Source organism: Leucoraja erinacea, chromosome 20, assembly GCF_028641065.1.
Source record: "Leucoraja erinacea ecotype New England chromosome 20, Leri_hhj_1, whole genome shotgun sequence".
NCBI classification, from domain to species: Eukaryota; Metazoa; Chordata; class Chondrichthyes; order Rajiformes; family Rajidae; genus Leucoraja; species Leucoraja erinaceus.
In genome coordinates this window covers 17,098,446-17,114,157 of record NC_073396.1, presented here as the reverse complement: position 1 = coordinate 17,114,157, position 15,712 = coordinate 17,098,446, and the positions used below count along the sequence as shown (strand labels likewise).

Genomic DNA, 15,712 nt, shown 5'->3' with positions numbered 1-15,712 from the left:
GACAGGTTTGGAGGGGTATGGTCAAGTACAGGCAAGTGGGACTAGTGCAGCTGGGACATTGTTGACTTGTGTGGGCGAGTTGGACCGAAGGGCCCGTTTCCACACTGTATCACTCTATGACTCTCTGGAGGGTAACATTGTAACTCTCTCTATTGTAACATTATTGGTGACTGCAGATTCTGTAAACTCAAATCAGGCTATTTATGTTTTTACTGAGTTCCTATGCGTTGTTATGCATTATAACTATTCCTTCTACCTTATCATACTTTCAATTATATAAGTAAGAGATTATGATGCATCTGTGATGATTGAGTAAAAGTGGAAACATTTATAGTTATTTGCTCAAGTTATTTTTGTTCAATTACTTGCTGGCCATGTTTTATCGAGGGACTTCTTTCCATAGAAACCCCATATCTCTGTTTCAAACACCAACTCTGACGTTACACTTTAATCACATGGCGATCATTACCATCAAGCATTTCTTTGTGCAACCACATTACATAGCAGGAGAGGTTCTTTAAAGCCATCCTGTTTGGAATGTAAAGTCTTTTTTTCAAAGATGCGAATAAGTTAAACTATTAATCCTTATCTCGGTCTCATGATTATTTCAACCAATTCCAATACTATGTTGAAGATGAACACAAAATGCTGCAGCAGCTCAGCGGGGCAGGCAGCATCTCTGGTGAAAAGGAATAGGTGATGTTTCAGGTCGAACCCTTCTTCAGACTGAAAGATTGAGGTGGGGGTGGGGACTGGAGGCAAGAAAAGGCCAGAACAAATCAGCCGGCAACCGATGACCTCGGGAAGGGTGGAACTCATAATGGCCCATTGTTGGCTGTTGAAAATGTGCTAACAAGAGGGATACAAGGATGCGAACATTGGAACTAGGAGGATGAGTAGAAGGAGGGAGGGAATGCAAGGGTTACTTTAAATTTAATTAATCAACCTTCATACCGCTGGGTTGTAAGCTCATTGTTTTGGGGCAGCTTAGGGAATTGGGGAAGCCAGAGATTGGATCCCTGTGTGAACCTCAGTAGAATCAACCATCATGACAAATACTGTTCACTAAGCCTTATTAAGTTTAATAATTTGTTAAGACCATATTTTTACTTCTGGGTATTGGTGAGAATTATAAAGCAATCTCTTCTTGTCCCCATATAGAGGCACATTGTAAACGTATTGTTATTACGTGAATGCATATCAATGAATAATGAACATCTAGGAAATTAAGATTGTTTTATTTAGTGTCTTTATCAATGCCATAACATTGTAACTTGGGAAGTACAGTCTATAACATAAGGGATACTAAAGCAAATTTTTACACCCCAGTATGGTGCAAATGGAATGTAAGGAAAAGAGAATTTGTATTGACGAGGTTCAGGGGCAAATATTGGCCGGAACACCAAAGGAAACTGACTGCTGCTTCTCAAAACAGCGGTGTGACACCTTTTACACCAACCTGAGAAAGGAGATTGGGTACGAGTTTACTCGCACCTGCACTCATTTATTTGCTCCAATATTCCATTCAATGCTGTGGACTAGGAAGTGAACTCACAACCTTCTGGGCCCAAGGTGAAAGTGTTACAGTCACTTTCCCACAAAGGGACTTAGCTTTTAAAAAAACCCAAGAAAAACAAGTGGCTGAAATAGAAATGAATGTAAGCCTGAAGTATTTTACTCGAGTATAATTCTGAAGCTACATTTTTGAAAAAGTCTATTTAATAGCTTATAACCAAATGCAATCAAATTTGTATGTTAGTTCTCTCTGCTGTTGGTATAACTGCCCCTGGAATTTTTCTTCCAGACCTGGGTACAGATAGTGTAAGTGGAACCTTGAGCTCTTTGCCCAATTGCCATCCGGACACTCATGATTCTGCTAATTTTGAAATGTTTGCACAAACCAGAAGCGGTTCCCTAACCGATCAGCATCAAAAGTAAGTCCCTTGCTGGTATCTCTACATTTTGAGGTATTTCTCTGAATATGTGCAGTACTAGCAGTACAGATTTTGTATTGTAACTTGCTATTCCACTGACTGCCAAATGTACTTTGTATGTCTGAAATGTATCTCTTGCTTGTAGTGTAATAAACACAGACTCGCAGTCAGTTGGAGGATTGGCAACTGCCCTTGACGCTCGGGAAAATAATAAGACAGAAGAGGTAAGAACTTCGTTTTAAAACTACTGCTGAAGTAAAATATGTTTAATCACAGTGGCAAAGCCAGATAAAGTAGTTCAGTTGTGACAAATGTAGTTGACATTTTTAATTGAAGGCACTAGATTTTTTTTAAAGGAACTTTTTGGAATCTTATAATACACTGTGCATTTAGAGTCATAGAGTGATACAGTGTGGAAACGGGCCCTTCGGTCCAACTCACCAACACAGGCCAACAATGTACCAGCTACACTAGTCCCATTTGCCTGCACTTGGTCCATATCCCTCCAAACTTGTCCTATCCATGTACCTGTCTTAACTGTTTCTTAAACGATGGGATAGTCCCAGCCTCAACTACCTCCTCTGGCAGCTTCCATCCACCCACCACCCTTTGTGTGAAAAGATTACCCATCTGATTCCTATTACATCTTTTCCCCTTCACCTTGAACCAATGTCCTCCGGTCCTCTATTCCCCTATGGGCAAAAGACTCTGTGCATCTACCCGATCTATTCCTCTCATGATTTTGTATACCTCTATAAGATTTCTCCTCATCTTCCTGCGCTCCATGGAATAGAGACCCAGCCTACTCAACCTCTCCCTGTAGCTCACACCCCCTAGTCCTGGCAACAATCCTCGTAAATCTTTTCTGAAACTTTTAAAGCTTGACAATATCTTTCCTAAAACATGGTGCCCAGAACTGAACACAATATTCTAAATGCGGTCTCACCAACATCTTATAAAACTGCAACATGACCTCCCAAATTCTATACACAATACTCTGACTGATGAAGGGCAAAGTGCCAAAAGCCTTTTTGACCACCTTATCTACCTGTGACTCGACCTTCAAGGAACCATGCACCTGTACTCCTAGATCCCTCTACTCTACAACATTACCCAGAGGCCTACCATTTACTGTGTGGGTCCTCCCCTTGTTCGACGTCTCAAAATGCAAAACCTCACACTTCTCTGTATTAAATTCCATCAACCATTCCTCCGCCCACCTGGCCAAACGATCCAGGTCCTTCTGCAATCGTTCACAATCGTCTTCACTATCTGCAAAACCACTAACTTTTATATCATTAAAAAACTTGCTAATCTTGCCCCGTATAATTCTCATCCAAACCATTTATGTAGATGACAAACGATAATGGGCCCAGCACCGAACCCTGAGACACACCACTAGTCACAGGCATCCAGTCTGAGAAGCAACCTTCCACCTTTACCCTCTCAGGCAGGTGCCGTGAGTAATTACTCGGGGTAGGCAGTCAGTCGGCTTTAAAAAAAAAACTTAAACCGAGCATGCGCAGATTGTTCTATCCGTGAAAATAAAAAATAAAAATAAAGAAAGTAACAATTCAATTTGCCCAAGGCTCCAAATCTCCTTCATTTTGAATTACTGAATGGGTGGAGGGTGACGGCAGGTGGAAAGATGGTGGGAAAAACGGGAGCACTCCGGGACAAGTTGAATCAGTTGTGATCTTATTGAATGACAATACTAGTTCAAGGGAGAAATTGGGGGGAGAGTTCCTTTCACAGCATGTGGGGACTCTGGCCAGGGGTAAAGTTGCAGGAAGGGCAGGAGCGTTGAGAAGGAGGGGGTCAGGGATCTTGCTAGTAACCACTCACTTGCCGCGGTGATCTGGGTGCTGAGCCACCGCATTGTGGCCGGGGTGGGAAGTAGCTCGGGAGGTTGCGAGCGGCTGCCAGGACCTCAGCGCCTTCTGCTGCCTGTTCACCTCTGGCAGTGCTCTCCGTCTGAACAGTGAGGGGACCAGGTCGAGAGCAAAGATCATAGAGTGGAGCGGATCAGCGGGCGATATATACCTATTTCTCCCACTATCCTATTCCACCTTCCCTCTCTATCCCTTCCTCTGGCTAAATATTTCACTCCTTTTCCTAAACCCTTTTGTCTCCTTTTTGCCTCTAGCCATAATAATTTATGCGCAGAACAGGATTATGGATGTATTATAGAGAAAAAAATACAAATTGAGCTCCATTCCAATGCATACAAATTGAGCTGTTAATCATTTCTATTATTCTGCTGCATATAAAATAATGTTAAAAATCGCTGCACATTGAATGAAATCATTTCCTTTTCAAATATCCAAATGTGCATCAATTTTCTAATGGATTTTAGAAGCTTCCATGCATCTATTTTCAAACCAGTTCATTGTTCTGCATGTCCATGTAATCTGTTGATTATCCCACTCAGTAAACCATCTTTCCTACAGGGAATATGTTACAAATTGATGGGAATGATTATTATTATTATTACATTAAGCTTGAATCAATCGAAAACAAACTTCTTTTGTGATCTATGTGTGACCACTTTTTATTACTTTGGAGTTAACTTGTATTATTATTAAGCATTGTAATTCATTCAAAAGAACTTTAGTAGTAATGCAGCAAAGGTGTATTTAAAAATACAGTAATCTCATGTGGATTTCCCTTTAATTCATCTTTTCTTTTCTTGGCTTTGTTCTGATTTTTGTTACTGCTGGGCCTTTGGGAATATTCTGTAACTGATGCAGCTGAACGTTAGAGTTGACAATCCAGCCATCGAGCCTATAGACAAGTGGCTCATGACACAAGGACTGGTGAGCTTTCACCACATTGATTTGCTGCACAATGCTAAACAGCTCTCTCCATTAATCGCAATCTTTCTGATCCAATACTGCACAGTAAAAGACCAAGGTGGGCAGAGTTTAGACGTACATCCTTGCAATGTAACTTCCATAGATCTAATTTTGTTTTCCACCAGTTTGCAACTGCCTTTCTGCAGATTATATTGAAGATGCATTGGTGTAGAGAGGGAAAGTAGGTGAATTGCCTCCTGTACGTATACCAATGAATGCAAGTTTGTTTTGCATTTTATTGATTTGTATTTTTATATTTTAAACATATTTTAAAATGGTTTGGGTGGAGCCCATTTAGCCTTTTGTGTTTATGCCAGGTCTTGGAGCACTCCAATCAGTCCCATTCACTTTTAGTTGGCACTTGGTGTCACGATTTAACCAGTTTAAGGATAGCACAATCACCACTTCACCATACCCCAACTGCATTTTGCCTGATAAATCTTTCCACTGATTGCATCAGTGTCATTTTGGTCTTTGGGAATTAATTTAATGCTCATATTGCAGAAAGCAGTGTGTTTTCCATCGATGTCAATAAGGACCAGTTTGCACAACCAATATCCTATCCTATTTGTGTAAATTTGTAAAGTCAGATTATCCTATGATATTAGGGACGTGGAGATGGGTAACGGAAAGGAATCATATTTAATTTGTGCTCGCCATATTTTTTTATAAGTATTACAGCAGTTGTCATCAGATTTAGACTGTCAATAGGTCACTTACAGTGCAGTTTTGGAATGTAATTGAAAAGGTTCCTTTTATCATATTAAGATTAACATTTAATAAATACTAATTGTCCACATCCTCAGAGGCAAATAATTTGATTAACTATTTTACATTGTAGTTTTACAATAATTTGACCAAAAAAAATAACTTCCTGTTTCTTATTGCAATTCTGTTTTTACAGTTTTTCTCTATAGATTCTATATTGTATGAACACGATCCAGAATTTTTTTTCCTCCTTGCTCCTCCCTGTTATTTGTTCAAAGATGTTGTGTTCATTGCAATTCAGCAGTGTAATTTAACATTTATCTTGGTTTTCTTCCCAAAAGATCTGTTTCATATCTGCTTTTCTACTCAAGCAGTCTTTGCACTTCCTTTGTGCAAGCATCCTTGCAATTAACTTGATGTTGACCCAAATCTAATTACTGACTGCTAATATAAATATAGCTGCTTTACATTCTAAACCTGACCCAATGTGGTAATTATGCATCCTGTATTGGTGTTGTTTTGGGGAGGATGAAAGCTGACTAACACAAACTTTGCCAGACTTTAGTTTTGCTTATTGTCACATGTACCAAGGTGCAGTGAAAAGCGTTTGTTACGTGCTAACCAGTCAGCGGAAAGACAATACATGATTACAATTAAGCCATCCCCAGTGTACAGATACTTGATCAAGGGAATAACTTTTAGTGCAAGGTAAAGTCTGATCAAAGATAGTCTGAGGGTCTCTGATGAGGTTGATAGCACCTCAGGACTGCTCTCTAGTTGTTGGTGGGATGGTTCCATTGTATGGGTATGTATTATACGGGTAGGATGTAATGTTAATAATTTTTTTTAAAGAATAATGGAGAACTGTGTGAATGCAACCTGTATAAGTATGTGGAAGATCGCTCTGGAGATGCATTTCTGTGTTGGAGTTCATAATATTGAATTGCTCTAGAAAGCCTTGCAGAATACTCTTCAGCATTCAGCAGACCAGCAATGGCAGAAAACACCCCACATTCCCAAAAACTCAGAACAGATTTCTACTCTGTCCATTCAGTCAGCAACAGTAATAAATGAAGATGTTACAACTTTGAAGTCCTTAATGATTACGTATCACGCCAATACCTTATAATTATCCCCTTTCCGTCAGAAAATACTTTGAAGTTCCAAATGTGTTCTGACATTTGAAACTTGCTCTGGAGAATAGAAGTTGGGATTTCACAATTCCAAGTCAAGTCAAGAAAGTTTAATTGTCAATGAATTTCTGAGTTTCTCCAGAATGAAATTCTTACTTGCAGCTGCTTAACAGGCCTGAAAATGCGACATGCACAAATAATATATAACATTTTTTTAATCAATAAATTAATAAGAGTAGTACTAAGTAAACATAATAATGTGAAAACAGAAGTCTTGGTACAACCCTAGACACAGTGTTCATAATTGTTGAGGCTATAATTGTGTAGTGTTCAAGAGCCGGATGATTGCTGGGAAAAAGCTATTCGTGAACCTGGTGGTCACGGGTGTTCAAGCTCCTGCACCTTCCTCCCGATGGTAGTGGCGAAATGATAGCATGGCCAGGATGGTGTGGGTCATTGATGATATTGGCTGCCGTTTTGAGGTAACCTCTCCTATACAGTGGTGGAATCTGTCCAGTTTATGTTTGAAACTCTAGCTTGTAGCACTCACTCTGCCTATAACCAGATGATGCACCATCCATCTCTTCTGTGAAAGTAGGTAATTTCCATACACGACTAATGCAATGCCCTAGAACTATAAAACTACCCACTAACTCGGAGGACAATGCCACAAACTTTACAAGGCACATTACTAAGAAAGCAAAGGACTCTATGATTCTCTGCACAGCTAAATACCCATGGATTATAATTAAACTCTTATTCAAGCAGAAAGCTAACATTTATCCTGAGGGTAGCAATATAGCAAATACAAATATATTCATTCCCTTTTCTGAAGAGGAAACGTTAAAGAAAAAGCTGGTCATCTGTAAAACTTTCTCCAATGAATTAGAGTAAAGTATCATTGAGCCATTGAGTTCTCTTGGTACCTTGACCAAAAAAAGCCATCAGGTGCTTCATATACATTAAATTTTATACATCGGCTTGGTAGTTTTTAAAATATGATCCTGTTATTTCTTTGTTTATATTTTTCTGCAATATTTTTTGTAAATTTAGAATTTTTACATTTTTATTACAAGTTTTGTTTTATTTTCTGTTATACTTTGGTTGTCTGGTTTGGTTCTCCTATCGCTGTGTAGATTCCTGTTTCACAGTCACTCATGGAAGACGTTGAAGAATGGCTCGGCACTGATATGGTGAGGGCCTATTGCTATTTTATGTTTGTTTTGGATTTAACTTTTCCCATTGCTTTTTTAAATATTTCCTCTACCCTCATACTATTTGCATCAGGAGTGACTGGGGAGCTTCTAGTAAAACTATACTTACTATTTTATTTAAAAAATAACAAAAACATTACTAGATTGTGTTTTACATTGTCCTAACAATGCGAATGGCATCCTACTCTGTGTTGTGCTGTTGGAAAATGTCTAAAATTTTGTAGGGATAAGTGAAATCTATTCCCATGCATATGCATTTACATAAGTTTTGTGAGACCTTTTTTGAAAAAAAACATAACCTTGATGTGAGATGAGGAAAGATGTATGATTCAGTTCACCCACAGAGTTTGAAATTTGAAAATATTTTCCACTGTTGAAACTTTATGTTCCCATAGCTGTCTGTTGCAAGATTTAATTAAATCACCACCACTCAATAATCACATTTTACGATCAGTCAAAGAGAAGAGTGACGTTTAAATATTTTCAAGGTTTACAAAGGTGCTGTATACTGTAGTTCTAGTGCATGGAGCTGTCTGTGCAAGGTACTTCAACAATATGTTTGCTTCTTAAAAAAAAAACAAAAGTTGAAGCTATCGTACAGATTTAATCCATGCATCATGCCTATAGAAGCTCATCAAACAATAATTGGGAAATTAATTGTGATGTCAGCTTTTAGGGGTGATGGGCAAGAGGCTGAAAATGGTTTTAACATCTAAGAAATTAAGGATCAGATTATTTCTGTTCTTGACCTATCCATGGACTCTGGGATTATGTACATATGGTAAGTAGTTCATTGAAAATAAGATATCGTTTGGATGTACTTCATAGTTAAATAACAATTGATATTCTTGTTTAAAGTGAGATATGAACTATTACATTTTTGTGAGGAATTGAGGAGCTCTTAATACTAGGAAAAAGCTAAACAGTAAGGAAATAGGAGAAGTAGAACAAAAAACAAACAGCTTGAGAAACTCAGTAGGTCGAACAGCATTTATGTGGTGGAAGGAATTGTCACATTTCGGGTTGAGACCCTGCATCAAGACTGCCCCTGATTCCAGCATCTGCAGGCTCTTGCTATCTCCTTAAAATAAGTGAATTCTTAAAAAGTATCATAGCCCTGGCAAACCAAAGGGTCACAAAGACAGCTCATGTAACTTGTATTTGTGCTGGTGCATCCTCCTTTCTCCCAAAAAGAATAATAGCTGAGTTGATCTAGATTACCCAAAAATAAGTCGGGAAGTGGGATTGTTCTGTCAGCCTGTGTAAACTTGACAGGTCAAATCGCTTTCTAAATCAGAAGAGAACAGAACAAAACATTATGTTTAAGAAGGAACTGTAGATGCTGGAAAAATCGAAGGTAGATAAAAATGTTGGAGAACCTCAGCAGTTGAGGCAGCATCTATGAAGCGAAGGAATAGGTGATGTTTCAGGTCGAGACCCTTCTTCAGACGGAAACATTAAATATCTTATGCATGAGAACCAGTATTTTACACATAATTCTTCAATCGCATAACAAAGAGATCAATAGGTATATACAGTACCCTCCATAATGTTTAGGCCAAAGATCCATCATTAATTTATTTCTCCAGACGTGACACTTGGCATTCAGGCCAAAGAGTTAAATCTTGGTTTCATCAGACCAGAGAATCTTGCTTCTGTTGTCCTGGTGGTTCCAAAGTTCTTCCATTTCCAAATAACGGAGGTCATTGTGCTCTTCGGGACCTGTAATGCTGCAAATTGTTTTATATCCTTCCCAAGATCTGTGTCTCGACACAATCCTGTTTCGGAGGTCTACGGACAATTCTTTCGTCTTCATGGCTTGGTTTTTGTTCTGACATGCGCTGTCAACTATGGAACCTTATATAGACAGGTGGACTCCAATCAAGTTGTAGAAACATCTCCAGGATAATCAATGGAAACGGGATAAACCTAAGCTCAATTTTGAGTGTCATAGCAAAGGATCTGAATACTTTTGTAAATGTGATATTTCAGTTATTTCTTTTTAATTACTTTGTGAACATTTCTAAACCCGTTTTCGCTTCTTCATTCTGGGGTATTGTGTGTAGATTGATGATTTAAAAAAATAATAATTTAATCAATTTTAAAATAAGGCTGTAACGTAACAAAATGTGGAAAAAGTGAAGGGGTCTACACACTTTCTGAATGCACTGCAAATTTTGATATGTCAAACCAAGGCGAGATTTACACAGTAAGGTTAGAAAATGGAGTCAGGTGGGGAGTGTGGTGAAGAAGGCATGCTTTTCTTCATTTGGAAGGGTAATGAGTGCAAAGGTTAGGACATCTTTGATGAGACTACATTTGGAGTAGTGTGTGCCGTTCTGGTCACCCGGCTATGGGATGTCATTGGGTTGGAAAGGGTGTAGAAGAGTCACCTGGGCTTGTGGACTTGAGATATAGGGAGAGGTTGGATAGTCTGGGACTTTTTTTTGAAGCGTAGGAGGCTGAGGGGTGGCCTTATTGAGGTGTACAAGATAATGAGAGGCGTAGATAACGTGCATGCTCACAGTCTGTATTCCAGGATAGAAGATTAAAAACTATGTTATAGGCCTTGAGTAGAGATATAGGAGGGACCTCGAGGGCAACTTTTTCACTCGTATGGAAGTCCTTATCTGGAATGAGCTGCCAGAGCAAGCTATACAAGTGGCTTTTAAAAGACATATGGACAGATATATGGTTGGGAAGGGTTTAGTGGGCTATGGGCCAGATGCAAGTAAATGAGACAAGCACAGTGTGCCAACTTGATTGGCATGGATCAAGTGTGGGCTGAAGGTTAGCTGAAGGGCCTGTTTGCACGCCATTTGATTCTATCTGCTTTCTTACCCACAGAATGTATATGGCATGGAAAGGATTTTCAGGGAGCTAAGTAGGACAACATCGCAAATAATCATAAATTAGAAGTACATAAGTAATGGCTGAACTAAAAACAGGAGTTCAAGCTGATTAACTATTTTTATATTGATTCTGTTCTCTTTGAACTGTCTCTGTCCCTCATCCTTGTATTTAAAAAAAAATAAAAGTAGTGCTTTAACCAGATGTGCTACTTGCCATGATGCTGTGGAATAACTTGCATGCATCTCATTCCCAATATTCTTGATTAATTAATTTGTCTTATTTCTTGGCTACTCTATTGTTTTTACCTTGTTTTTTTTTAATATGCGTCACTCGTGTATCATTATGTTGCTCTATACCCTCCTACATTTGAGTAATCACCATGTCATAAATCATCATGCTTGGCAAATTGTGCTGAATATTACTGCACTGTTTAAACTGAGATCCAAATATAAACCAATTCCTTCTCCCATTGCACATAATGTTCACAGAGTGACATGTCTAATCATTCTATAGATTGTTGAACTTAAACTCCAGCTGGGGAAATTTCTGTAAACTGATCTTGATTTTTGATGTGGTGGCTTTGCAATGTTATGAGAAATCTAGAAAATGAACTTTGTTATCAAGTGTGGTTGACATTCAAAAATCATGGCTGCTTCATAGCTGTATCATAGCTCAAATAAACGAGCAATATTCAGTCCTGAAGCAACAGAGGGTCAGTTGGAACGAGACATGGTCAGACTTTACAAAAAATATATATAAGATGCAGCAACGTAGGTTGCTTTAAACAAAATAGTTGACTTGGTGTCTGAAGCATCTTTTCATTGCTTTGATCATGCAGGCTTCATTCCTAACATCACCTCGGTATGAGTAGACTATTCCTGTATTCTGACTGAGTGGGGATTATGCAGAAATGGATTACAAAGTGAATTGTTGATGGACAAAATAGCAGGAGCCGCCATCACTTTTTCAAAATCAGTATTTACTCTCCCTTTTAAAAAAATAATAAATCTTGCAATTTTTATTAATGTTTCATTGGCTCCAATGAAACAGTGAAGGGGAGAGGAGAATGAACTGTGTATGTTTAGTGCAGCAACAGAAGATTACTTTCTCCCCAGGCTCTCAACTCTGCTACAATATCTTCACTGATTTTCGTGTGTGTGTTAAATATTTTGAACAGTTGGTGACATTATGTTCTTCCGGTCACACTTTGTCTAGAGTGACAATGTAGATCGAGGAGGATACAAATTGTAGGAGAAATTCTGTGCATGATTTATTTCACAAAGTGAAACACTGTTTCATATTTTCAGAGGAATCGAACAAAATATTCCAGTTTTGTCATATTTTGTTAATGTCCATGGGGTATTCTTCAGCTTTAGCGAACTGAAGTTAAAATTACATTTTGTTTTAAATTTCAGAAGGGAGATGATGCGGAAGAAGGGGTTACAAATGAAGGTGAGTTACTTCATAGCATTTTAATACAGTTTAAAAAAAAAACCAAAGCAGTATATTGTGGATCAGCATTTGTTATACTGAACTTATAAAGTGTGTTTAAAATAGCAGGTTGAGATTTCTTGTCATACATTTAATTGATAAAAGTTAGACATAATCAGGGCAGAGATTGAAGCACCATATGCAATTTCTCCTACTGTGAGTTGGCTTTAGAAGAGATGCTGAAGTGACAGAGGTAAACTGTTGACTCTTCCATACCCTTTGTTCTTTTGCTGGTGTCTCGTGTTGCATTAGTGTGGAACCAGGTTATTTGCACGTGTTCTCATTTAGGGCTGAGGTTTTTCCGTGGCTTCAATCTAAAAGGAGCAAGCAGTCTTCAAGAGTTTGTTAAATTTTGTGTTTCACATTTTAGAATTTGACAAATTTTTGGAAGAAAGAGCAAAAGCAGCAGAGAGACTCCCAAATCTGTCATCGTCTCCTTCAAGCAACTCTGCTCCTTCAGCAGTGCAAGCTGCAAGCATGAAGAAGCCGGACCGATCCAAGGATGCCCTCTTTGCTCTGTAAATAACTGTTTTTCTTGAGTGTACCACGTGTGTGGTTCATCTGTTATTTGGCAAGATGCTGTGGTTATGGTTCCTTAAAACATAGTTGGTGATGCACTGAATTACTTTGCGCATTTCCTTCAATGCTCCTCCCTCCCAAAACTGCCTTTGTTGCTGTGGTTGTTAGCTAAAATCTGACAAAGTATGTTTTCAAATCACTATATTTGTAAATGCTGCCACAGAATTGAGTATTATTCATATATACAGTTAGATGTTTAAATGTACCATGACCCAAATAGTTTGACCCCAAAGGACATACTTCTGATTAAACTGTATCTTGCCAAAGGCTATTTGTGGGAAAAGAAATAGACCATTTTGGCATTACTGTGTGGTGTTTAGTTGTTCTTAAAGCACTAACATTTTAACCAGTATTTTTTGAAAAAATAATTTTTTATCTCAGTAAACTATTTCCTCTAACTAGAGTTCAAAACTGTTGGCTCAGAGCACCTTGTACTGATTAACAGATATCATAGAAGTTGTCAATGTTATAAGGGACATTAGAAAACATCAGTTTTTTTCTAATCTATACCTTAGAGCATTTAACTAATTATATAAAAGTATAACACTAAGTAATGTATTGTGGCTAGAACTGCACTAGAAAATATACCATTAAATGCTGAAGAAACTGTTGTTAAGATACTGACTGTTGTGCAAGTAGCCACTTGTGCTTTGTATGATGCAGTGGTAAATAGTAATTTCTCATATGTATGCGCGCTAGGGTCTCCTTTACTTTAAACCCTGGTGACAGCTTTGTGGGCAGTGCTATTGGTTTTATCTCAACAGAATGTTTATACCACCCAGTGTCAATGTGATATTGCAGGAAACCTGGTGGCAAATGTACAGTCTTTTGGAGGGGATAACCATTTTTACAGGATGTTGGCACTGCAAAATCATCTGTTTCCTGAAGTCACGTCTATGTAAATATCCATGCTTGCTTCAGATTTGAATGATAAGTGAGGTCTATATAGAAATTATAACATTTGCATTTTCAATTTTAGAAGGTTATTGAAAGAAAAAGGAAAGCTGCATTGTTTTTGTATATCCCTTTTGCAGTGCCTCACAGTTACGTTTCAAATTTCTCTTCACTGTTTCCCACAAGGTGCTCTCTTTTTTGCTTCTTTTAAAAGCTGGAATGTCTGTGTATTTATTTGCATTCATCCCTTTGGTACCAGAATCAAACCTATGCACAATTTTGTTCAATTTAAATTATTTAAATATTTTAGCATACATTTGTGCCTTCAAAGAATTGGCCACATAGTAACCATCATGGTAGTAAGTACAGTGATGTTAGAGTAGTAGAACTCTAGTAGAACTACAGTCGTTTCAAATGTGGCCACAGTAGATTTACATTTTCACATTCTCTCAGATTTATCTTGCCTTTTTGATCCACCTTTTTCACCATTAAGAGTAGCTAAGAAAAGGGATTGTGTAATGCTGAAAACTTGGATATATATCATTATTATCTTTTATGATCGAAGTAAAAATTAACAATAAATCTTTTCCACATGACCTATTGAAAATCTTAGAAAACACAGTATTGCATTTAATTTTCTCGTTCCCAAACTTGGCGTTTGTTTCAGCAGAGATGTTTTTGAACTGAATACAAATAATTGGTCGTTATTTGTGGGAACAAGTTGAGCTCACTAAGTAAGATATTCACGAGTTAATGTAACACTGGAATGTTTATTTTCCAGCTATGTTGGTAGCAGTGACCTTCACTTTAAGAGGGACAGGTGCCTACAGCTAGATCATCTTAGTTCTCAGCTCAGAAATCCACTTTCACTCCTCCCTTGTGACCCCCCCCCCCTTAAAATCAACCATGTTATTTCATTTAATGTCCTTTGACTTGGTGTTTGTTTGAGCATCTTTGGGTATTTTCCCACATTAAAATATATAAATGCAAGTTAGTGAACAGTCTTAATTATGAACAGTGCACTAACAGTAAATTTATTCTCAGATAAATCCATGACATTTTTATTGTGTGTTCATATTGAATAAGTCTTGGAACTATTTTCAATTCTAACTCTTGCCTGCACTTTCTCCATAGATCTTTTCCAGTTCTGTAGGAGAATATGGTTTGTGTAGTTAAATAATTCATCTGTGCAATATATGTTAATACACACAGCCCTTGGTGTTGGGGTGGTGGGGGGGGGGGGGGGGGGGGGGGGGGTAGGTTTCACAGATACTTGAGAGAAACATCCAGGTCCCCTGTTAGGCAAGGTGTGGTGTGGTGCAGGGACTTGGAAAGTAGTTGATTCTTTGTTTCGCATTTATGTGTTTGTTCAGTTGCCCAATCCCATCCGTATCTGAAAAATGAGCAGGCCATAGCTTTAATCACTACTAATATAATATGTTTGTTCACCGTGATTTGAGCATTTTTTGTGGATAACCAGATTTGTCATGTGCTTCACAGGCTGTCAAACTGTGAGGATCTTTAAAACTCAACTTTTTTTTAAACAAAATAACTTATCTATGTAGTGTCATGATCAAAGCAAGTTCATTCCAGTGTGTCATTTGGCAACAATTGACCAGCTAAAGTTATTAAGCAGATGATCATAAATTGGTCAAAACTGTGAATGTAAAAGACATCGGATGAGATGAGATGGAAGGGTTGGGGAAAAAAGTTGTCAAATTTATTTCCTTGACAGCTGATAAATATATTCAACGATGAAAAAGAGCCTGGAACGGGGGGATCTGAATGTGCTGGTAGTTGACAGTTGGAGAAGTGCATAGCCATGGGGAGGTTGGAAGATTGTAGAGATTAGCGGGGACAAATTATCCAGATATTCCAATTCTAGCCTCTCGCTCATTAACATTAAGTTGTTGTTACCTGGAGCAATGTTCGGATGACATTGTTAGGACTTAACACTCAACAGTAGATTTGAGGGAGATAAAACCAGGGAAGTACGCCAGGATTGAATAGCTATGTCTGGATGTAACACAAGTTTTCAATTTTTAATATTA

General features: G+C 38.1%; 1 protein-coding gene across 1 annotated transcript in view; it reads left to right on the top strand.

Moving 5' to 3' along the window:
* Nucleotides 1–14,899, top strand: part of tom1l2 (target of myb1 like 2 membrane trafficking protein) — a 30,348-nt gene extending 15,449 nt beyond the window's left edge. Inside the window, exons 9-14 of the mRNA XM_055651906.1 lie at nucleotides 1,805–1,934; nucleotides 2,080–2,158; nucleotides 4,685–4,750; nucleotides 7,767–7,823; nucleotides 12,113–12,149; nucleotides 12,559–14,899. Coding sequence (XP_055507881.1) covers nucleotides 1,805–1,934; nucleotides 2,080–2,158; nucleotides 4,685–4,750; nucleotides 7,767–7,823; nucleotides 12,113–12,149; nucleotides 12,559–12,710 — 521 coding nt within the window. The 3' untranslated portion in view covers nucleotides 12,711–14,899. The remainder of the gene's footprint in view (nucleotides 1–1,804; nucleotides 1,935–2,079; nucleotides 2,159–4,684; nucleotides 4,751–7,766; nucleotides 7,824–12,112; nucleotides 12,150–12,558) is intronic.
* The last annotated feature ends 813 nt before the right edge of the window (nucleotides 14,900–15,712 follow it).